A 24,396-nucleotide genomic window follows, 5' to 3' on the forward strand; every position below is an offset into this window, starting at 1 on the left:
CTAGAATTCTGATTGTAAGAAAAGTGAACATTTTCAAAATAAATTCTGGAGGACAAGTATTATTTTTAAATATCTTATATTCACTTTTCTAGCAAGACTTCTGTGACATTTTGGGTAACTCAAGTCAGTTTGTCATCAGGCAGCTTTACAACATTTGTGACTGTAAATAGTATTAATTTCTCAGTCTTATTCATTGCTTCTGGAAGAAGACATGTTCTTCTGTTACTTTCCCTACACATAAATCTAATTTCACTTAAAGAATCGGAGGTAATCAGGCAGCCTTTCTGAAGACATGGTGAGTAAAACATAATAAAGGAGCCAAAGGATGCACAAGGAAGGCATATGAGCATCTGTGAAAGGATTGGGGGAATGTTGTTAGAGAAGTACATCTTGCAGTTAACTCAAAACATAAAAATACAACACGCATGTATTTCTGTCCTTATATACGATCAAAAGCCTGGGTGGGGTGGAGTACGACAGAGTGAGGGAACACTACTAGACAGACCAGAACTATACATTCAGACTCATAGTTAATAAGACCATAGAAATCTTTATCTTTATTGTGTTATAGAGTGTTGTTGTTGTATCTTTCGGCTTTTCCAGGTTAGGGGTCACCACAGCGGAACTCCGGTCCGCTAATGATTGGCAGTAGATTTTTATGTACCGGGCTGCCAGCCCTCACGTACAACCTTCAACGAAGGTACGCCCATTCACGCATGTCTCCACACAGAAGACGCTTTAGCTGAGAATTGAACAGGACAACATCTTACTGTGAGGCGACAATGCTACTGCAGCACCACCACCACGGTACTTTATTGTGTTATAGAGTGTAAAATGTGAAAAACAGAATGGAGTTACGGACAGCAGTTCAGGAGTAAGGAGAAAAAAAGTTTTTCATGCAGTTTATAAATCTGCTGTGACAACAGTCTCAAGTACTTTAATAGTTAAGGATGCTTCTTTCCCTTCTTTGGAATTGCCTTATTTTGTTTTGTTATGGACATTATTGCCACTTTCTTGTCTGTTCATTCAATCATGTTCTGACCTTCTGACCTTTTCTACCATACACTAGTACACAAACTGCTTGACAATACTAACTCTCCACTACATGTGTCACATAAGCTAACCACCTCAACCTATGCTCTGTGCCCTAAGCCGAATAATCCACTCACCCTCCAATGAGCAGCAAACTCTCCACATGCATCAGATCATGCCTTTTCCATCTTTCCTCCTACCGTAAGGGATGTCCTGCCCACTGAAATCAGAACCTGCACTTCCATTACAGAATTCAGAGCAAACCTCCTCCAACACATTCAGATAAAAGCTAAATTGACATGTTTCCGACATCAGGGTATCACCTAAATGTACACACTAAAGTGGAATCCTTCAACAATTTCTATACTTCGGGTAACTAATCAGACGGCCTATATTAAGTTTATTTATTGTAAATACCATAAACATATTTAGACACCAGTAGTCTATGCTAATCAGGTCTATGTCAACTTAATGTTTACTAACCCTTTTCACTAGACTGTCAACACCCTCTCTTTACCCTTCAAAATAATTGTTTCCTAACACGTTCATAATTTACCCCAAATTCTCACAAGCCAGGTATTCAGCACAGCTTTCAATTCCTAGCCTAACAATGTATGCTCTGAAGTGTGCATATATACACAAAATACTCCCTCTGTACTCTGCTATGCTGTACTCCATGTAAATATTGTAAATACCAAAAATATAATTTACACAGACTACATTGTTAGCTAATTTTCTGGGACCTACTTGTTTTATTTGGTCTAGGAGAATTAGACAAGGAGGAGTTAAAAACTGCCCAGCAAAATGTTTGATATTGGTATGTACTGTTATGGTCAATTTGTATCACTGTTGTTCTGTCAGGAACTCACATACTCTAACCATTTACTAAACATGTTATTATATGTGCTATAATTGTATTATCTCAACATAGTCCATTTTGCAAACCAGCTGTGGGTGGCATACTATTTTTACGTGTTGCATACCATTTTTGTAAAGCACCACCCAGGCCATAGCTGAAATGGGTCACCATGTTAACATAAAAATATATATATATATCCAGCACCAGGAGAAGTTTCAAACAATTTGTAGATATATTTATTAGGGCAAACCCAAAAAATCCATAAGCAGCAAACCAGTTTTGGCTAAGTATTCGCCTTCTTCAGTGCATTAATGCGAACAGACATTTACATGTTTATATAGGAAAATAATCAGAAGAATTGATTGCAATCATCCATTATTAGTTTAAACAATTAAGCAAATCAACTTAACTCATTCAGGCCAGGACTAAATAGTGCACCTAGCCTAACAATCCAACCTGATTCTTTCTGATTTTAAATAGTATGCCATCCTGATTTACATGCTTTGTTATGTTCAATTCTGTCAATTATCGTGAACGTGAACTTAGCTGTTTTGTGTTTCAGATTGTGTTTATATAGTGCATTAGATAATCTATTATTCTTAATATCACTTAAATGTTTACTGATTCTGAATCTGAAAGGTCTAGATGTTTGCCCTACATAGAACGCAGAGTAAAAAACAGGTGGCTAAATAGATTACCCAATCGCTACTACAGTTCCAAAAATATCTGATTTCATAAAGTCTGGATGTATTTTTGCAGGTAAACTCCTTTGTTTTGACTATATGTTTACAGGCGTGACAGTGACCACAGGCTATGCTACCTGTCAATTTCTCTCCAAACAGCGTTGTTTGTTGTTTAATCGACTCAGTGTGATGTTTATAGTGTGTAAAGTATGAATTAATGGTTCTTCCTCTCCGATATGAAAATAAACAACGAGATGTAAGACAATGACCTAATGTTTCTTGGGCCAACAAAATGCCCCAATGGTTATTAATGATGTCCCTGAACCAATTTATATTAGATCCAAAAGTGGTTACTAACCTAATGGGTTGTGAAGTTTGTTTTTTAGAATTGGTTTGGTCCCTATATTGCAATAGCTGAGTTCTGTCCTGTTGGTCAGCAAACATTCGTGCATGATTCAATGATTCTGCCTGATATTCTCTATTGAGAAATCTCTGAGTGAGATCAAGTTGGCAGGGCCCGCGAGACTGTTCAGAGGAACAAATCCATTTAATACGTAGATATTGAGATTTGGGAATGTTTTGGATGATGTGGCGTGAGTGATGGCTAGAAGCATGTAATAATGTGTTGTACTGTGGGAACTTTCTATGTATCTGTGTCTCCAGAGTATAATCCATCTGTCTAATAATGTAAACATCTAGAAAAGTGATATTATGATATTCAATATTAAGTGTAAATTGAATCCCCCATTTGTTTTCATTTAGATATTCTACAAACTCTTTGGCATAAGGTATATCACTCCGCCACACCATCCAACAGTCATCCAGATAGAGTCTCCAAATATTTATCTGGTCCAAAAATATGTTGTGATTGTCATCATATATCAATTGTGTCTCCAAATATCCCATAAAGAGGTCAGCATAGATGGGAGCAAAGGATGCTCCCATCTCCGTGCCTTGGACCCACCAATGACACTTCCCATTAAAGTAAAAAACATTTTTGGACAACACATTTCCATCATGAAATACATCGTAGAAAGCCTAATTTATCTAGACCTGAACAGTTAGCCCTACAAGATCTTAGCAAGAAGCATAAGCTAGTCATTCTGCAAGCAGACAAGGGAGGGGCAGTAGTTGTCATGGACTGGGACATGTATCAGACAGAGGCAGTAAAACAGCTATCAGACATCCGTTCCTATATACAAGATGGTCATAGATCCAACTCCTAACTTTAAGAAGGAAATTGTTTATTTTCTAGACCTAGCCATAGAGGGAGGTATTATTAGCTTAAAAACTTGCAAACAACTCAAGGTTTCTGACCCCCAACCACAATATCTTTATTTATTGCCTAAGATACACAGACATCCCACTAATCCTCCAGGACGACCAATTGTATCTGGCAGGGGTTCATTAACGGATACTTTATCAGCTTTTTTAACTGAATACTTACAGCCCTTATTACCTCTGGTTAGGTCTAGAATTAAGGACACCACATAATTTCTTAATATTATTCAAGATACACAGTTATACTCCAGTTGGTATCTATGTACATTAGACGTCACCTCCCTTTACACTAGCATTCCACATTGGGCGGGATTAGAGGCTATCCAATATTGGCTAGATAGACCTGACTTATACACTCCTGGTTTCAACACATTATTAGTTTGTTTGATGGAACATGTGTTGTCCAAAAATGTTTTTTACTTTAATGGGAAGTGTCATTGGCAGGTCCAAGGCACAGAGATGGGAGCATCCTTTGCTCCCATCTATGCCGACCTCTTTATGGATATTTGGAGGCACAACTGATATATGATGACAATCACAACATATTTCTGGACCAGATAGATATTTGGAGACGCAATCTGGATGACTGTTGGATGGTGTGGCGGAGTGATATACCTTATGCCAAGGAGTTTGTAGAATATCTAAATGAAAACAAATGGGGGATTCAATTTACACTCAATATTGAATATCACAATATCACTTTTCTAGATGTCTCCATTATTAGACAGATGGATCATACTCAGGAGACACAGATACATAGAAACTTCCCACAGTACAACACATTATTACATGCTTCTAGCCATCACCTGCACTACATCATCCGAAACATTCCCAAATCTCAATATCTACGTATTAAACGGATTTGTTCCTCTGAACAGTCTTATGGACCCTGCCATCATGATCTCACTCAGAGATTTCTCAACAGAGGATATCAGGCAGAATCATTGAATCATGCATGGATGTTTGCTAACCAACAAGACAGAACTCAGCTATTGCAATATAGGGACCAAACCAATTCAAAAAAACAAACTTCACAACCCATTAGGTTAGTAACCACTTTTGGATCTAATACAAATTGGTTCAGGGACATCATTAATAACCATTGGGACATTTTGTTGGCCCAAGAAAAATTAGGTCATTGTCTTACATCTCATTGTTTATTTTCATATCGGAGAGGTAGAACCATTAATTCATACTTTACACACTATAAACATTACACTGAGTCAATTAAACAACAAACAATGCTGTTTGGAGAGAAATTGACAGGCAGCATAGCCTGTGGTTACTGTCACGCCCATAAACATATAGTCAAAACAAAGGAGTTTACCTGCAAAAATACATCCAGAGTTTATGAAATCAGATGTTTTGGGAACTGTAGTAGCGATCGGGTAATCTATTTTGCCACCTGTTTTTACTCTGCGTTCTACGTAGGGCAAACATCTAGACCTTTCAGATTCAGAATCAGTGAACATTTAAGTGATATTAAGAATAATAGATTATCTAATGCACTATATAAACACACTCTGAAACACAAAACAGCTAAGTTCACGTTCACGATAATTGACAGAATTGAACATAACAAAACATGTAAATCAGGATGGCATACTATTTAAAATCAGAAAGAATCAGGTTGGATTGTTAGGCTAGGTGCACTATTTAGTCCTGGCCTGAATGAGTTAAGTTGATTTGCTTAATTGTTTAAACTAATAATGGATGATTGCAATCAATTCTTCTGATTATTTTCCTATATAAACATGTAAATGTCTGTTCGCATTAATGCACTGAAGAAGGCGAATACTTAGCCAAAACCGGTTTGCTGCTTATGGATTTTTTTGGGTTTGCCCTAATAAATATAATCTACAAATTGTTTGAAACTTCTCCTGGTGCTGGATATATTTTTTCTTGAATTTCATATTGGCTTAATCCGTGCACCCTGTCTCCTTGCATGTATTTGGTTGGTCACCATGTTAACATCCCACTACTACGGTTAAAAACAATAAATAGATAATAAATAAATTCATTGCCACTTACAGTCCTTCAGTAATGCATTCCAGCTTCAAGTCTTTTCCCCGGAGGGCAAGGTAGTTACTTTTTTCTCCTTCAGGCATAATAAACTTAGGCTTTCGAAATTTGACAGAGTTGCCTGCAGAAAAAAAAAAAATCAAAAATAATTATTGGTTTTATATCTGATAGCACATTCTTCTCAAGTATGAACTAACATGTTTTCTATATGTGATAGTCATGTCTTTAATGCAGAACAGTGCCGATGCCAAATACAGTCATTAGGTTCTATGTGGATTTTATCTGATACAGAAAAAGTAAAGCAATATGACATAGGTTCATAGGTGAGTACTACGTTAATGACCCCAGGGGACCTTTTTGACTCTAGCCATGCTTCCCAAATGTATCGGACAAGTTTTGATACCCTAGGGATATTTTAAGGGATATATGTAGGCTTGGGCAAGGGTGGCCAAACATTTTCAGACTGCTTTCATCTAATAGAAACATAAGTGCCAGACCAGGGGTAAATTTCTGATTCCTCATCCCCTACTTCAAGTTATGCTTGAATTGGGATATGGAAAAACTCTGCTTCACATGGATGGGAAGCCTATTCCTGAGAAGGGGTAGTCTCTGAGACAGACATGGGAAGGTTCTTTATTGGCTGATGACCTTTGCAACAATGAAACAGGACTTATCAAAGTAATTTCACTGATTCCTGCATTTTGTTGACAGAAGGCTGTTTAAATTCAACAGGAGCACAGAATGCTGGAGTACGTAAGTTTCTCATTACCCCCAAGGCTGTACAATTTGTATATTTAGAGATATAGGAGTGTTGGGTACAACCACCCATGTGAACAGTGAAGGGAGATTTCTCCTGCAAAAAGCAGTGCTTTTCCAGTTTTTGTTACAATTGACAATGTCTGATTTTGATCAGTTATTTTTTAATTGGAAGCTGTTTCTTTAAAATACAGTTCTGTGTTTAGCTACATACCCATTCAGATAAACTTGTGTTAACAAACAAATAGATTTCCTCTTTGCTATTATTTTTCAGTATTGAGACAAACAGAAAAGAAAAAAAGCAACATTGCTGTGAAACTGAAAAAGGAATTGCCACCCAGACAGGAAATCTACAGCTACAACAAGTATTTGTTAGGATATCCTTCTGGTATAAAGGATAAATCTGGTCTATAAATTTAACTTGCTGAAAGCCTTTGTGTAATTTTCATAATTCTAATTGTTAACTAATTCATAAACATGCTGAGACAACACAAATAAAGTGGAAGTTTCCAGTGGTTTCATTGCTTTTATAAATCTGAACAAGGTCAGCTATTCAACGTGAGAACACAATATTAGGAAATGCCTTCATTTAGCTAACAATTTTTTTTAACTAAAAGTTTCAAAATTAAAACAGAACCATCCTGGTGGTGAAAGTGGTAAGTACCAAACAGTGAGTGGTGATCTGAAACCAGTAAAATAAAGCTTCTCTGATAGTATCCAAACCACTGAAGGAGGTTGCTAGATGACTCATATTCTAAAAGTTATGAAGAGTAGTTGATGTTAACAGAACATCATTTCACTGAAACATGGATTTGTACTGGATTGACAGCATATCAAAACAAAAATAAGCTGATGAAGGAAGACTTCTGTTTACTTTTTTGTGTGCTGTTGTTGTTTGACCCCCCCCACTTTTTTGTGTGTTGTTGTTTGGCCCCCATTTCTCCTATAATCACTAAGCTTGAACCTAGTATGTTCCACTCATTCCCTTTTTTTGATGAATCAAGAGCCAAAGATCTTGCCGTCATGCTAGAGAAAGTTAAAACATTTTATATACTCCTATAATCCTCCCATTAACTAGAAAACAGCACAGCCCAGTGTCCACTATGCCAGTCCTTAGTGTGGGCATGTGCTTTCTCACAGCCACAATGGTAATCTGAAGTGTCTTTGGTACCTAACTTGGCTTGTGCTCTTTAGTCCCTGTAGGCATTGAGTATACTTCTGGGCCTTCACCAGAGTTACACGCATGACTATGCCCTATTTCTGACATGGACATGGTGGAGTTGGCCATTCCCTCACAAGTCCGGATTCATGTCACTAGACAGAAGGTAGTTCAATAAAACAATCTCAAATCCACAGAAAATGTTAGCTAAAAGTACTTTCTGCAAAAATCTAAAAAAAGAAATTTTTTGCATGGGGCAAGTCAAGCCCCCTGCACCTCCCCATGAGGATGGTCCCCACCCCCCTAACTTAAATACAGCCACTCTGAGGTCACACAACAGTTGAGAAAAGGGAATCCTCCAATATTGTTGAAAGTGCTTTCAGTTAAACTTTTTTGGCTGATTTAAACCTGACTGAACAACCGTCGTTAGAAAACCACTTTGCTCCACAAGTCCTCTTGATCTGGTTTATCCAGTGCCTGAGCTGTTAACTGAATCTAGGTCAGTTATGGTGCAGTCATGACTAGCAGATCTATATTTATTTTATCCACCTATGGATTTTCAGTGTTGTGGGCACAAAGTTTTTTTAATTGAATTTTAGGGGTCCTCTCCAAGCCTCTTCCACTGAGTTTGGTAAAACCCCCTTCTCTACATCTTATCTAACTCTCATCAGTTACTTCTTTGTCCTGTTCTAAGAATGCTTTTCTGCCATGCAGGCCTTCTGAATTCTAGTAGGAATTTGCCATTCAGGTTACCAACCTCTACAAAGAGCACAGATGGGCTGGACAAAAGAGCAGCAGGAAGCTGTAAGATCACACTCTATGTGGCTTCAAGGATTTTTTTTCTCTTAAACATATACAGCAAGAGGCATGCCAAGAAATGAGCTAAGTAGAAGATTATGTCTTTCTGCATTCAGATTCAGTCTGCCATCTTATAACTTCCACACAGATACATCTGATGCTGAAATGTCATATTTGGCTTTTGTCATAACAGATGTCATTCGCTTAGGTGCAACTGCTCCACAAAGTAAATCTTGCCTGTCCTCTCTGCAACATGATCCTATTCTTGACTGCAGAACACTGGTGACATACATGACTTGTCTACACACCAGTAAGCATGTGGTCGTCTACAGTTCTAGTATTTATTACCCTTAGCTGATTGTATTACTGTATTACTTTTCTGCCATCAGCTATTTCTGGCCTATAGAAGTAGGGTAGTATCATAAGGCATGCAGTCTGGTATAAAGCTATTATTGAGACAAGTGATTTCTTTCCTCCATAATAATATACTTCAGTGGAGTGCATCACTTCTTCCAGTTAAGACTTAAACATAATATTGTGATAAACTAGATTTAAATCGCCATGCAAAACGCAAGTATCCTTTCAAACTGAAGACCAGAATTCAAAATAGAATTAGTTACTCCAGTCATAAAACAAACCCAAAATAGTACTTCATGAAGCATTTAATATAAATAAAGCAGTTCTTTTTCAGGTTTCCATCTTGCTGCTTGAACAAGTAAATAAATGGTTTCTTATTTCAGTGAGAAAGTGGCCAAAAGACAGTTTTACAGTTCACAGTGTGTGATGACAGACTGCTAACAAACGGAGTTCCATCTTAGCAAGAACATGTGCAGTTTTTTTTACCTTTATTCTGAGATATGTTGAGAAAAATAATTGCTCCAATTTCACCTACATCTTCAGAAGTACAGTCAGTTTATCAAGCAACAGGAAATAACATAAAATCTCAGATGCTTTCTCCATTATCATATCATATAAGGAAAAAAATCACCGTATCTTCCACAAAATGTAACTTTATACATGTCAGGACTCACAATACTGATTATTAGAATGTGGAGACTGAATGAAATGTCAGACTTAAATAAACTAAACCAAGATGTTCATTTTTTTAAATATTTCCTTTCCAGCATGATGTGATGGCGATCTTGGAGTTGATATATATATATATATATATATATATATATATATATATATATATATATATAAATTTGGGGGTATGGGGGGGCTTAGCTCCCCCACATCAGGAAGTGCTGGGTGGCTTCCCACTGCAAGAAACAGATTACAAAGGATTTGTCCAGATAAAGTCATTTTAGCTAGGAGATCTAGGAGATTCTCTCTCTGATCCCCTACCTGTGGAAGGAATAAGGCTGCCTTGTTGAAGTTTCAAGTAGTTTAGTCAGTTGAGTTGGTAGATGGATGAGTTTCTTGTTCTAAGCTATGTAAAGAAAATGAATGCACTCAGTGGAGGTATTGCATGGTACAAAAATGCTCATCCATCTAACTACTTAACTGACTAAATTACTTGAAACTTCAACAAGGTGTCTTTATTTCTCCCACATGGAGGTTATCAGTGAGAGAGTGAGTCTCTTACATCTGCTAGCTAAAGTGATTTTATCTGGACTTATCCTTTATACATTGTGATCTGTAATGAGTAGGGAACAGGTTGAGGAGACCCTGGAGAGATGGAGATATGTTCTAGAGAGGAGAGGAATGAAGGTCAGCAGGACTAAGAATATATGCATGTGAATGAGAGGGAGGATAGAGGAATGGTGAGGCTGCAGGGAGTAGAGTTGGTGAAGGTGGATGAGTTTAAATACTAGGGATTAACAGTTCAGAGTAATGGTGAGTGTGGAAGAGAGGTGAGGAAGAAAGTACAACCAGGGTGGAATGGGTGAAGAAGAGTGTCAGGAGTGATTTGTGACAGACGGGTACCAGTAAGAGTGAACAGGAAGGTCTACAAGAGGGTAGTGAGACCAGCTATGTTATATGGGTTGGAGACGGTGGCATTGACAAAAAGGCAGAAGTCAGAGCTGGAGGTCGCAGAGTTAAAGATGTTAAGATTTGCACTGGGTGTGATGAGGATGGACAGGATTAAGAATCAGTATATTACAGGGTCAGCTCAGGTTGGACGGTTATGAGATGAAGCTAGAGAGGCGAGATTGCGTTGGTTTGGACATGTGCTGAGGAGGGATGCTAGGTATATTGGGAAAAGGATGCTAAGACTGGAGCTGCCAGGTAACAGGAAAAGAGGAAGGCCTAAGATAAGGTTTATGGATGTGCTGAGAGAGGATATGCAGGTGGTTGGTGTGACAGAGCAAGATGCGGAGGATAGGAAGAAATGGAAACAGATGATCTGCTGTGGCAACCTCTAATGGGAACAGCTGAAAGAAGAAGAAGACTCTGTTTCTGTTTTGTCCTGCCACCCTCTGGGTCACAGGTAGGATACCAAGACTGACTCAGGGTTTCTGGATTACCTTTGTCCCCTGCAAAAAACAAGTTTAAAAGAGACGAATGATGTTCAATATTTGCTCTTCTGTATTTTTTGTCTTTTTTTTACATTATTTCAGGACTTGGCATTGAAAATCCAGAAATCTAAATATGGAGCCTCCACAAAGGTCTCACACTCTTTCAACAAACTCCATCATTTTTCAGTTTTCCACAACAAAGCAACAATTTAGCACAGTAGTAGGGACTTTTTCCCCTGAAGTCTGTTTCTTTTTAAAAAGCATCACACAAGCATCGACAGACCAAGTTCACAGTACCCACATTCCTTCAGACTTTCTTCCAAGCTCTTTCACTCCCTTATTTGGCTAGCTAACTTAGATGTCTCAGGCTACATAACTGTTAACAAACCAGGGTGAAAATATTTGACCCATGCTAACAAGATATGGTCTGCCATAATAATTTTAAGGAATTACATTTTTACGCTAGCATGCAAGAATAAAGTACAGTTGTCCCCTAAGATCTGCATTTATTGTAGTATGTTAAAGATTTGCATTTATTGTAGAAACCTTTTGCACCATGCATTAATTTCATACTTTTAACTGTGTCAGTGGCACGAAAGGTAGCACGCTCAACTTTGGTGTCAAAAGTTGTGGGTTCTAGACCCACACCAGGGAGATGGATTGTTAACACTGTAGTGCAGCATGGGGAGTTGCTGTATTCCTAAGTTTGAAATCCTTCAGATGAGATGCTAAGCTGAAGCCCCATCTGCTTGAGTTGGTGGTAGTTCAGGTGGATGTAAAAGATCTCATGGCACCTATCAAAAAGAGTATGGGAAATTCACTGATTCACTGGCCAAATTTACCCTAGTAATATAAATGCCACCTAGGGTATTCCCAGAAAAGAGACTACTACCCTAGTGGGCTAACTCAGTCAACAAAGGTTAAAATAAAAATTAAATTAAATTACTGTAGTGACAATCACTGGGTGATGACATGCCATAAATGAAGTACAATCTCTCTCTCTCTCTCTCTCTCTATAACATTCTCGCACATATTAAGGAAAACATCTTTCAGACATATGCCCACTTTTAAAAAGGCAATGTACTTAAGATAACGAAATTCCAAATCTTATACAATGCATACACAGCAAGATCTCAGACTACACTTTTTATTAGCTGAGTGGAACACCCTTTTCTAATGCCGTAATACTGTCTAGCACTGTCATTGCCTGTCTGATTAAACATACTGCCTGTCCTATCAAACTATACTACCAGAATCACTAAGCTGGCCTAAAGGCGTGGATGAGAAGAGGTGCCTGTCAGTTTAGTGCACAGGATTAAGGAAGTGAAGCTTTTAGTGAGCTTTATTCTCTAGTCACTGGTTTGTGTCCCTCATTCTTCATTTTCATACTGTGTGACTCAGTATAGCACTCTTAATCAAACAGTACACCTGGGCTGCCTCTGATAACAGGCATGTGTACTGTGTAAGCTTAACATGGCAATAAATAAATCAATTACAAATGAAAAAAAAAAAAAAAAAAAAATATATATATATATATATATATATATATATATATATGAACTGAAAGGATCAGTGAGGATGTTGGTGAGTAGCTCTGAATGATTGCCACAGAGAAGTCTAGAAGGATGCTAGGATGGCTATTACATGAAAACAGCATACCATGTGAGAACACACACAGCCATCATAAGCAGAAATCATTGGAAATGTAAAAATGCTGTAGGATGCACTACCACAACATGGTAATCATGACTAACATCACCATGCCAATAATTCTGACAGCTCAGACTGTGTCTTTATCATTGTTGTTCAGCTGTTAGCAACAGTTAAAACTACTTGGGGTGACCTAGGAGATTACACAATTCAAACAGCTTTCATTGGGCATGTACAATGAGGTGACAGGACAGTCAATGAGTGTATAAAGTGGCCGTGTGATGTGCTGTGCAAAGAAAGTGAATGCACTCAGTGGAGCTGTTACAAAGCTGGGGTTTCTCTTTCCTTCAACGTGCAAAAACCATAGACTGTGTTGCACTATAAGTGAGACTGTGCAGGGAGGATGTTGGGGGGGGGGGGGCTGTGTCCACATTGTTTCAGATTCTGCTAAACGTTTTAAAGGATGTAAATTTGGCCTATTTTTCAAGACTGCATCAACTGAAACTTTTTTTTCCAAATAATTGTACTATAGCCAAATCTAGTTGTCAATGTTCACATCAGGCTTTGTACAAAAGCATGAAACTAAAGTCTTATATAAACTAAAATGGTCAGTTATATTTGAAGTCTGTAAACGGACTGATATTGAAAATGGTTTTAAGCAAAGTACTGTTTACCTCACAGTACAAATGGGAGGGTGATGCACTCTGTGGCATTGCCTTACGCTTTGGTCCCTGGGTGTACTTTGCATTGCTGTCGTTCATATGTAAGCAAAAGTGTTTACTACTAGAGGAATCTTACTGCTCCTGGACACCATAATAATGATATGTGTAGGCTTACCCATACATTTGTATTTAGTTTATCATTAGTGTTAAAAGACTGCAACTGACAGAGCAAGTTTTATTTATGCCCTTCATCTTCTTAGATAGGAAAAGTATTATGGAAAAAACTGATCTTGTAAGATAGAATAGCTTGTCATGGCTGAGCAAATAAATTTAGGTTCAGCATTCATTCTGTAGCTCTATTTTCCTCTTTATGTCACTTTTTTGCATACTCTTTGTAAATAAGAAGGGTTGATACACTAAAAGAGAAGTATATATCAGCCAGCCTTTTATTTACTTATTTTTTAATCTCTTTTTATTTTTAAATTGTCTTTTAGTCAGAGAAAGCATATACCAACAATGTTAGAAGCAATAAAACTTTAAACCTTCTCCAATGATCCACCAATCTCTGCCTCCAACCTCCACCTCCAGGAAGAAAAATATAAGAAAGATACTCTCTGGAATTCATTAATGCCTACACTAAATGCAGACTATGTGTACACCGTTCTGACTGAACAGACAACACAGGCATAATTCACACCTTCTTCCTCCTATTTTTAATTGTCCTACTGATTTTCTTGCAGTTTAAATATCAACAGGGATTCATAAAGGTCACCATAAAAGTGTAGTCTACATGTACACTTAATGTAATCTTTTTGAGTGACTAGAAAGCACAAAAAATATGGTAGGGATGTTCTTGAATACATATTATGTACATTTAGTATAAGTGTTAACAATGCAAAAACAAAAACCAATGTATTGCCAGGTAAAGCACCCTCTATAGGAACAAAGCACAAAAACGAAACAGTCTTAGAGGTGTGCACCATGCGCTGTAAAAACTAACCCAATTGAGAAGTTCAAGTAGATAGAATCACAGTCCATGAAGTTCAATAAAATCCCAAATTTAATGGCAAAACAAACAAAAAGACTGCAGTGGTGAGCGCTTTCACGTTGTATCCAACGCTTCATCAGACACAAATGTATCTAACTATAAACAAATAGCACCCAACTACAGGAAAAGTATAATTTACGTATGCATTCATTTACACAACTATATTACTATACATACACTCAACATAACCCTACTTCTAACCCTAAAGTAAAGGTTGCATGTATTACTATGTATGCACTTACCTTAACCCGCACCCTAACCCTAAGGTCCGTAACTATTGCACACTTATGTTAGGGAGCTATACCAGATAAGGGCCAACTATGACGATTCGACATTTCGAATTTCGTGCTTCAGGACGTTCGGTGCTTTCGCTATATATGTGTTGACATTTCCATATTTGCGTAAGTGAGGTTTCGCAATTTTAATATAGACCCCTTTTGATCTCTTACAATAAACAGTAAAACCCAAACCACAACACATTTTTGGCCACTCGCTCTCATTCATTGAACCGTATCTGCAAATTGCTTACCACACACATATAGTCACACATCCTACACACAGCATCACCGGACAGACCTACCATCTCTCATATATAGTAAGAAAGCAGCCAGGCCTGACTGAGCGATACCACTTATGTGCACATTCTTGATGATTATATGTATCTGACCTGTCAGTGTGGTTGCTGAGAGTGTCACTGGCTGCTGATGGGATGGCTTACAATTATTAGTGTGACAATTGAGGAAGCATCAGAAAGGGAGAAGTTCAAGTGTCTCTAGCTTAAAACTCAGCAAAAAGGAGAGGTCAGTTAGCAGAGAAGAATAAAACGGCACGCACGACATGGATATAAGGGAGGGGAGAAAAGGAAAACAAAAAGAATAGCACAAGTTCATGCAGCCTTTGTTTCTCACTTTAATATATATTCCAATTATGGCATGATCCCAAGTGACTCGGCCTTCCCCTTGTTATTGTGCCTTTCAATTATTAACCAATATTTTGAGTTTCTGGAATGATTTGTAAGGTATTAATTCCTCTAAATGTTTAGACTTTTCATTTGATTTACAATAATACAGCTCATTTATAAGTTAGCTCATTCTGCAGGTTCATATAAAGGCCACAGTAATCAGGGGACAGCTAACTCAACAATTAAAGCTGGTAATATTCCTGTTCTTTCTGCAACCGGCCTTGGTTTCTTTGCTTCTGCTGTCACAGCAGTTGGCACAGTGACTCCTCATGTGATTACTACATTTATTTTATATTCAGTGATTTGCATTTCCACTGCTCTCAGCTAACTGCAGTATTTGTACAGTTTCAAGTAGCTTACTTTGTCATCTTACTTTGTTATGATGAGGTGTTATTAGTGATTATCAGATATTATGAACCATTATCCACCTTTATTAGTCTGTGTGCTGTCATAAGCTAAATTACACTGTACAGGATTACCAATTATTAGAAGAACTCTCTGGGTAGTTTATACTTTGTAGTATAATAATGCTGAAGATTTAATTGTGTCTAAGTTGAAAATAAAAATACTGTATCACCCAACAACATCTGTGCACATTATGTAAAACACATAGAAACTCATACATCTGGTCTCGGTACATATGCAAGAAATGGCTCCCAGTAAAATATTACAGAAGATGTAGCAGACATCTAGCTGCATCAAGGTAGGGTCAGAGCAGTTACTATTTTAATCTACTTTTCTGAAGTGCAAACAAATACCATTTACAGATGACTACAAGCAAAGAACAGTCATTGAATCCCCAAATAACTTTGCCATTTTGCAGGAAGGTTTGTCCCAAATAAGTAACTGATGCCGAAATCATGGCCTAAAATGAAATGTCAAAAAATGCATTATTTTATCCTTTGGGAAGTCATCTATCCCTGGCAACTACCACACTAACAGTATGTCAATGAGAGTTGACCTACTTGTATGGGATTTGGGAACTTATGTGGACAGTGACCTCATTTTTGACCAACACATGTCCATTGACGCACAGCTTATAAACAAATGGATTGTGTCTCATGCTAAGGATGTCATTGCCCCCCTTTACGCAGCCCTCATTAGGCCAATCATTGAACATAATGCCCCCTTTGGCATAGTCTTTAAGTATAATCCCCTCTTTGACATGTATCTGTCCAGACACATGCAGCAACTGGAACACCCACAGATATACCTTACTAAAAGGATACAAGGCCTAAACAATATGTCTTACATGGACTGACTCAAAGCCTTGTCACTATACTTGGTATCTTAGACACTGCTAACAGGTGATCTGTGTCTGGCATATGAGGCATTCTCCAACCAAGTACTGATGGATTTACTGAGCATCAGCAAGTCAAATGGCATCAGAACTACATGGTCTAGGGATATAAATCTCTTCTGCAACATAAACAGAACAGTGTGGAGGGGCAGTCATATCTCACAGATGATACCACTGTTCTGGAACAGACTCCCTATCCACATAAAACAAAGCACATTCTTGCCTGTATTCAAGTGCAACTTGGATCTATAAATGGGAAACAGAAAAATTACCACAGGACTGCCCCCTGTACTACTAATGGACAGAGGTAGCTCCTAAAAGCTTTATCCCATGCATGTGTCCCCTCATATTATGTATGGTAGGATCCCAGTTATTCTCATTAGGTGAAATATATAATTATCGACCATGGAATGGGTAAAGCCAATATCTAACCAAATGGGATAGGTATATTTATGCAGAAAAACGGAAATTGGCAAGGCTCAAATTGGACTTCAAGGGCAGCTAGCCTAATACTCACCTATGAATCTAGGAACCTATGAGAGATGCTATGTCTTAGCATCTGTCATGCTGCATCCCCATAAACCTCCATAGGAACATTACATTACTAGTACAATGGCTGTGCTGGCAGTGTGGCATTGTTGGTTATGCATGTACAAGTGGCTTTATAAGAATGTTGGATTGTTAATATGGAAGGCTTTATGCATTATAATGATTTATGCATAATAATGATGTTTACCACTCTTTATAGCAATAATCCCACACCAGTTCTCTGTCTTCATGATGCAGTCACCCTCTATCATGCTAAGAGATCATATGTGTGATTCACTCTAATATTATAAACAGTACAAGAGTATGGATAGTTAATTGGCAGTAGCAGTACAAGTACACCTCATTTTATCTCACTTTTGTGGTGATGTTAGGGGGTGTTAAACATTGTGAAGAGCAACAGCAATTATCATTGTAAGCTTTATGCAACCAGCTCAGCACAACAAAAGGTTAAATTGTGTGGATCAGATTAATGTCTTCTCTGCTTAGGTAATTACTAGATTTTGTAGTTCATATAACTGAAGAGAAAGGAACAGGCAGCAAGTGGCATTCCATTATGATTTTTGCATAGCTGGAGTTTTAAACAACATTAAAGTACCAGTGTTTAATTATAACACAACATCTGTCACATCTTGTAAATAGGAAAAGCTCTGTGGTACATGCAAGGACTTCACAATCATAACATGTCTCATGTGGTGCACAGGATGAAACCACTTGACACAGCAGCAATAATATAAACACATCATGTCAGTTTCAGAGGAAACATGAGGAGTGCTATGCATCATGACGAGTGGTAACATACAGCAGTGTAAGGCATATAGACTAACATCCTCCTCAGACTGTCAGGTTTTGATGTGGAAGAAATTTCTATTATTTACAAGAAGTTTATATATTTAACATTTTATTAATCTGGTTATTTGTTTTAAAATTCTTCTTTCGGCTTTTCCCGGTTAGGGGTCGCCACAGTGGAACTCCGGTCCGCTAATGATGCTTCCTTATTTGTTGACTGATATGTGAACTAAAACAAGTTAGAAATTTCAGCCATGAGGCAGTAAGTGCAGCTACAACTACAAATACATAGGAAGGATATAAGCTGACACAACCTAGCAACTTAGAAGTATAGATGTCCAATGCAAAAAATAAAATAGAATTCATGTATGATTTAGAAGAGCAAATTATTTGACCTACTTTCTTTGGTTTCCTTTCCAGAAAGCAGCAATTAAGCCATACAATACCCCGACTTAAAAGTAACAGAAGAATTCTTGTATAGCAGAGGAGGCTGCCAATGAAAAAGCAATGAAAATGTATACCATTATTTTATTTCATTTTAGTGGAGATATTCAAAAGCAGTATGGTTCTTGAAGAGGACAGCCTTTATGTATACAGTCAGATTTCCAACACAGTAACTGTCAGGCCGCGTGTTTGTCAAAAAAGTTTTGCAACAGTTTACTATTGCATGTTTTATTTTTTTTGTTTCTGTATTTGAAGTTTTGAAACTTTGAACAGAGAAGTTCGATATTGTTGTGTTCGAAGTTTCAAAACTTCGAACACGTAATAGGAACCCATTTTATTATGTATGCTGAGTTGTACAAATCACACCACAGCACAAGTGATCATCTATAAACATATAAGCAGATCTGACTTAGAGCTACTCTTCCACTACTGGTGAGAAATGCTACCTAACAAAAAAATGCTACCTAACAAAAAAAACAAACAAACAAAAAGACACACACACAATTCCCCAACACAGTTTTGCAGTAGCCAGAGGAAATTACATGTATTGGTAGTACATGACCTGACCTGAACTGGCGAGGGATAATGAAACAGAAATCACAGGTACAACACAACAGTAACATAAGGATGCTGGAGAACTGGACTTTGAAAATGTGTGTGTGTGTGTTTTCTTTGAAGAAAGAAACAATACCAATAGAGAAAGACTGTAATAGGGAAGCACAGCACATACTGACAATGCACACGGATAAAAAAAAAGAAAATGGCAACACGAATAATTTAGGAAAGGATAAAAGAAAAGAAAACAAAAAAAGACCAACATGATGCCTTTTGGATGGAAAAGAAGCAGCATGTTGGCTGAATGCATGGGATAGGAAATTCATACTACAAACAGACAAATAGAAAAACGTGTGTACTGTGTGAGAGTAGGTAAGTGACTGTGTTCTGCAATGGGTTGGTGCCTTATTTCAGATTAATCCTTTTTTTCCCTCTACCCAAAGAGTACTGTGCTTGATGCCTGGAGAACACTATGATTGCCAATACAAAGGAGAGGCCCCTCTAAAGATCTGGGCAATTATAGGCCCATCAGCCTTACCAGACTGTATGCAAAGCCATGGAAGGTGTCACAGCTGAACTCATTTATTCAGATACAGGCAACTTAGCTGATTTAGACTATAGTCAATTTGGTTTTGTGAAGGGCAAGTCCTGTCTCCTAAACCTAGTAAGCCTCTTTGCAAACAGTAGAGTGGCTATGGAGAGTGATCACTCAGTGCACACTGCTCTCCTGGTCTGGCCAAGGCTTTTGACACTATCTGCCGTGCTGTTATTGTTAAAATAAATGACAAGCTTAAAGTAAACACATATGATATCCACTGGATTGAAAATTGGCTATCCAACAGATTCCAGGTGGTGAAACTTACTGGTTCCCTCTTTGAATGGAAACTTGTAACTAGTGAAGTGGCACAGGGATCAGTGTGGCTCCTCTCCTGCTTGGTTTTTATTTTACAGACATTAAGTCCAATATCCCAGATGTGTGGTTGACTAAGTTTGCTGACAACTCCAAGCTAAGTACTGTTAACTGCTCATCTGCCACAATACTAAACAGCTCTAGAAAAGGCTGGAATATGGACATATCAGTTACTGAAAATGGTCTCAAGTTAAATGCAAAGAAGTGCAGCATTGTGGCAATAGCCTGAAAAGATGTTCCCACCTTGTATGTTATAAATAGTACAACTTTTCAGACAGACATAGTCATAAAAGACCTGGATACTTATGTGGATAATTCTCTCTCATTTCATCAGCATGTTTCCACCATAGTCAGGAAATCCTTCTAGTTGGCCAAGTTCATTTTCATGAGAATATCTTCATGATCCAAAGAAGTCATCCTACCACTCTATTCTTTGCTTATCAGACCCATTGCTGAATACAGTACTCCCTTTGGTATGTACAAGTCAAACCATACTGCTTAAAAAGAAAGGCCCCAAGGATTCCTTATCAAGAAAATTAAATGCCTTAAATCCTTCAACTGTCCTGACAAGTTAGCACAACTTTCCTTACGCTCAGTAGCCTATATGCTGCTCCAAGGTGACCCATGTTTCACTTTTTGAGCGAAAGACTCAGTATTATTTAATCTCCTCTTTCTTTGCAAAATCAACACTTACACTAGTGACCTAAATATAAATCCTTAATGCTGGTGAATTCTATGATATGGGGAGATAGGCTCCCTTCTCAATGCATTCCCAACATATTTATTACTACAGGTCAAATAAAACTATTCTGACTACCGTTAAGGCTAGTTTTGATGACTGGATGGGTAGATACAAATTTATACCAGAATAGTCATGAACGGCTCTACATGATTTTGGTGGTGAGCACAATTAAGGGATACACAAACATTTAAGTGAGTCTTCTTAAATGTGTATATGGCTAAGCATCATGTGTTCCTACCTTCCTAGTTTCCTAATACAGGTTATGGCTCTTCCACATACATGAACTGGATTGACTAAGTATATGAATGCATGACATGTATGAGATATTGTTTGTGGGATTTTAATATGTGGGTCTGCTGTAGTACAAGGACAGTATGTCAAGTGCAGGGGCAAATAAAACAGCAATGTGCTGCACAGTGTGTGTATCCATGTATATGTATGTGTATGTATGTGTATGTGTGCATGTGTGTGCATATGTGTGTGTGTGTGTGTGTGTGTGTGTGTGTGTGTGTGTGTGTGTGTGTGTGTGTGTGTGTGTGTGTGTGTGTGTGTGTGTGTGTGTGTGTGTGTGTGCATTTGCACAGGTGTGTGTGTGTGCATGTGTGTGTGCGTGTGTGTGCATGTGCGTGCATGTGTGTGTGCATGTGTCTGTGTGTGTGTGTGTGCATTTGCACAGGTGTGTGTGCATGTGTGTGTGCGTGTGTGTGTGCATGCATGTGTGTGTGCATGTGTCTGCGTGTGTGTGTGTGTGTGTGTGTGTGTGTGTGTCCATGTGTGTGTGCGAGCATTTGCATGCATGTGTTTGTGTGTGTGTGTGTGTGTGTGTGTGTGTGCATTTGCATGCATATGTGCGTGTGCATGAGTGTGCATGCATGCGTGTGTATGTGTATGTGTGTGTGTGTATATGTGTGTGTGTGTGTGTGTGTGTGTGTGTGTGTGTGTGTGTGTGTGTGAGTGCATGCACTTGTGTGTTTTGGGGGGGGTTACATGAATCAAGCCTGCATCATCACCTGCTGTTGACTACTGAAGCTGATTGTACATCAGTTGGAGGTACCAGCCAGGCAGCAGCAGTATTTGTTCTAAACATCAACAACATAAGAGTGCCACTCATTCCCTGATCAGGGTGTCATTCCAGTCTGAAGGCAACAGTGAAATAATTGTACAAAAAAACAAATAACATTACATTTATAAGAGGAAGAATTCATTTCAACACATAAAAATTCTTCATATCATAGAACAGACACAGATACTCAGGAAAACAGACTGTAGCTTTGGATAGTTTTCACTCATGCATTAATTAATGAAGATAATTAAATGAATTAATAAACTAAATATTTATTTTACTTGAAAATCTTTGGGAAACAACTTTTTTTCAAGATACCAAATTTTATAGTAGAAAAATCAAACAAACCACTTAAACATCTAAAACAGTTACTAAGATATATTTTGAGCAAATGCCATTTCAACACTCCTAAAAACAGTTAAACATACATACACAAGAACAACATTTCTTCCCATAAAACAAAAGCCATACATAAAACAAATTTTTTAGTTTCTGTCTTAGAAAAGTATTGAATAATGAGTGTCCCTAAATGGACTGTGTCAATATTTATATAATAAATATTTGGAAAATGGCTATGGAATGCTTTATAGACAAAAATGCTATGCATGTGTTTGGTTTTGTTATACATACCTAGTTCATTAGCCAAGATATACCATGTACATGGATCAGTATAATAGAGCTAGGTAGTCATAAGATGCAAAATAAAATGTTTTACTGAAATTCTTCTTCAAGTCTTTTATAACTACATGCTGAATACATTGCTTCGGCACAGTTTAGTTTAGACAGCAGCAGAGACTTACCAGCGGTAAGAAGTAATATAAAAAAATGCAGAAAAGAAATTACCTGACAAATATTAAAACAGTCCAGCAAATTTTAAATAATAAGTGTTAGGTATCGGCCTACTTTCTGCACCTCAGTTGATCAGAAAAACACCAAAGACTGAGCAGCTTAAAATTTACTTTTACAAGACAAATGACAACACTTTGCTGTTCTGTAATAATACAATCATTTTTCTCTGTATCTGATTTATGCTTGTTGAGTTTAAAGTTGGGTAGCTTTTCTCCTCTTCTGCCTAGCTACACAAGTACAGCTACAGCTGTGCTACTTTTATAGGACCAAACTTAGATGGGATCACTAGTGTTTCCTACATGGAGACATATGTAGTCCTTCAGAAGCACCTTTAAAGTTTTCTGACACTGACTTAAAAGTGAAGGTTTAATTCCAATAAATAAAGCTTTTAAATTGTTGTTGTTGGAAATTAAATCATGACAATGATTGTGATGCCATTAGGAAGATATTCTGGACAATGACGTGATGAAGGCATCTCCCAGTGGTTGATCTTAGGATGAATTTGGCATCTATTACAGGGACTAGTTCTGCCACCCATGGCCCACTAATTCCACCTCCACTATCCTACAGAATGTCAATAAAGAGGAACAATTGGCCCAAAGCAGCTCAGAGTGTGAAACTGAAAGAAAAAAGGCATCTCCCTACAAAGGAACTGCCAATAATGCAAACTTATACTAGTGAGATAGTCCACATTTGTCTTAGAAAAGAAGTGAGACAATAGATTACATGTTTAAATGGCTCACAGCATTTAATCTGGCAAAAGTGGAGAGCAGAAAAGCATCAAGGGAATCCTGATCTTTCTCTTCAAATGTTAAAACAGTTAGTGATGAAAGCTACAAGAGTGGAAGCAAGACAAAACAACACTAAGGACAAAATATATACAAGGTGGTGTGGTAAAGGAGTAAAGGAGACAACAGTGAAAAGTACTGAGTACAGGTATCCACAGTTCAATCAAAACAATCTCTGGACTTGTGTCTTTCATGGAAGAATACTTCCTAATTATGTAACAGTTGCAAAAATATGGTACACTGAAAACCAGTATTGGAATGTAATCATACTGCGATACCCAGTTTAGAGTAGGGACGTGGTATACCATATACTATGTAGGGGAATGGATCAGACCAAGAATATAAGTTGCCCACAAAGACACAAGGAGTAACGGCCAGCCTGATGTCTGGATAGAAATGCCAGCATTATCCACAAAGAGGCTTATACAGGCCCTCTTTTTATGAGGAGGGAAAGGAATAACAAAATAGTAAGCAGTGCCTTCATTACTATAAAGAATTAGAAGATAAGATAAGGAGGTGCAATATATCAGGTGTTACCTGGAGCATATCGACTGCAACCACAACACAGATCAGCTTCATTCTTGAAATCTTACAAGTGACACTCACAAATGGTACGAAAACCTACTGAAGAAACAATAGCCTTGGATTTGGTATTCAAAAATAGCGAAGGAGAGAGCAATCTGGAAGTGTTAAGTATAGCTGTCCCTCCCTGATGTTGACTCATATTTTCTTCCATGTCTCTTGTAAAATGTTGATTTTCTGGTAAATCACTAAGGGCTACAGTCAAGCAGTACTGCTAGACATTACAGTTACATGCTTCTTATTATTCAGAAGATATATCTTGATGCAAAACACATTGATCTATTACCTTTTTAATGAACTGAAGTATTATTTAAACATTCTCTCTAATTTTGGCCTTTTGTCCTCCATTTTTTTGAGCAAAGCAGCTGAGAGGTATGACTGGAAGCCATGCAGAAAAGTAATCCATCCAACAATGCAGTCCAGAATCAAGGCAATCAAAAGTTAGAGAATTTGGC

General features: G+C 37.8%; 1 protein-coding gene across 5 annotated transcripts in view; it reads right to left on the reverse strand.

Moving 5' to 3' along the window:
- L1CAM (L1 cell adhesion molecule) overlaps positions 1–24,396 on the reverse strand; it is a 2,005,704-nt gene that overhangs the window by 577,854 nt on the left and 1,403,454 nt on the right. For all 5 annotated transcript variants that reach the window (XM_044080361.1, XM_044080360.1, XM_044080358.1 and 2 more), the window contains one exon: positions 5,887–5,998. In XM_044080361.1, the coding sequence (XP_043936296.1) occupies positions 5,887–5,998 (112 nt within the window). The remainder of the gene's footprint in view (positions 1–5,886; positions 5,999–24,396) is intronic.

The sequence above is a fragment of the Protopterus annectens genome, chromosome 8.part0 (assembly GCF_019279795.1).
Source record: "Protopterus annectens isolate FY-2018-M chromosome 8.part0, PAN1.0, whole genome shotgun sequence".
Lineage (NCBI taxonomy): Eukaryota > Metazoa > Chordata > Ceratodontiformes > Protopteridae > Protopterus > Protopterus annectens.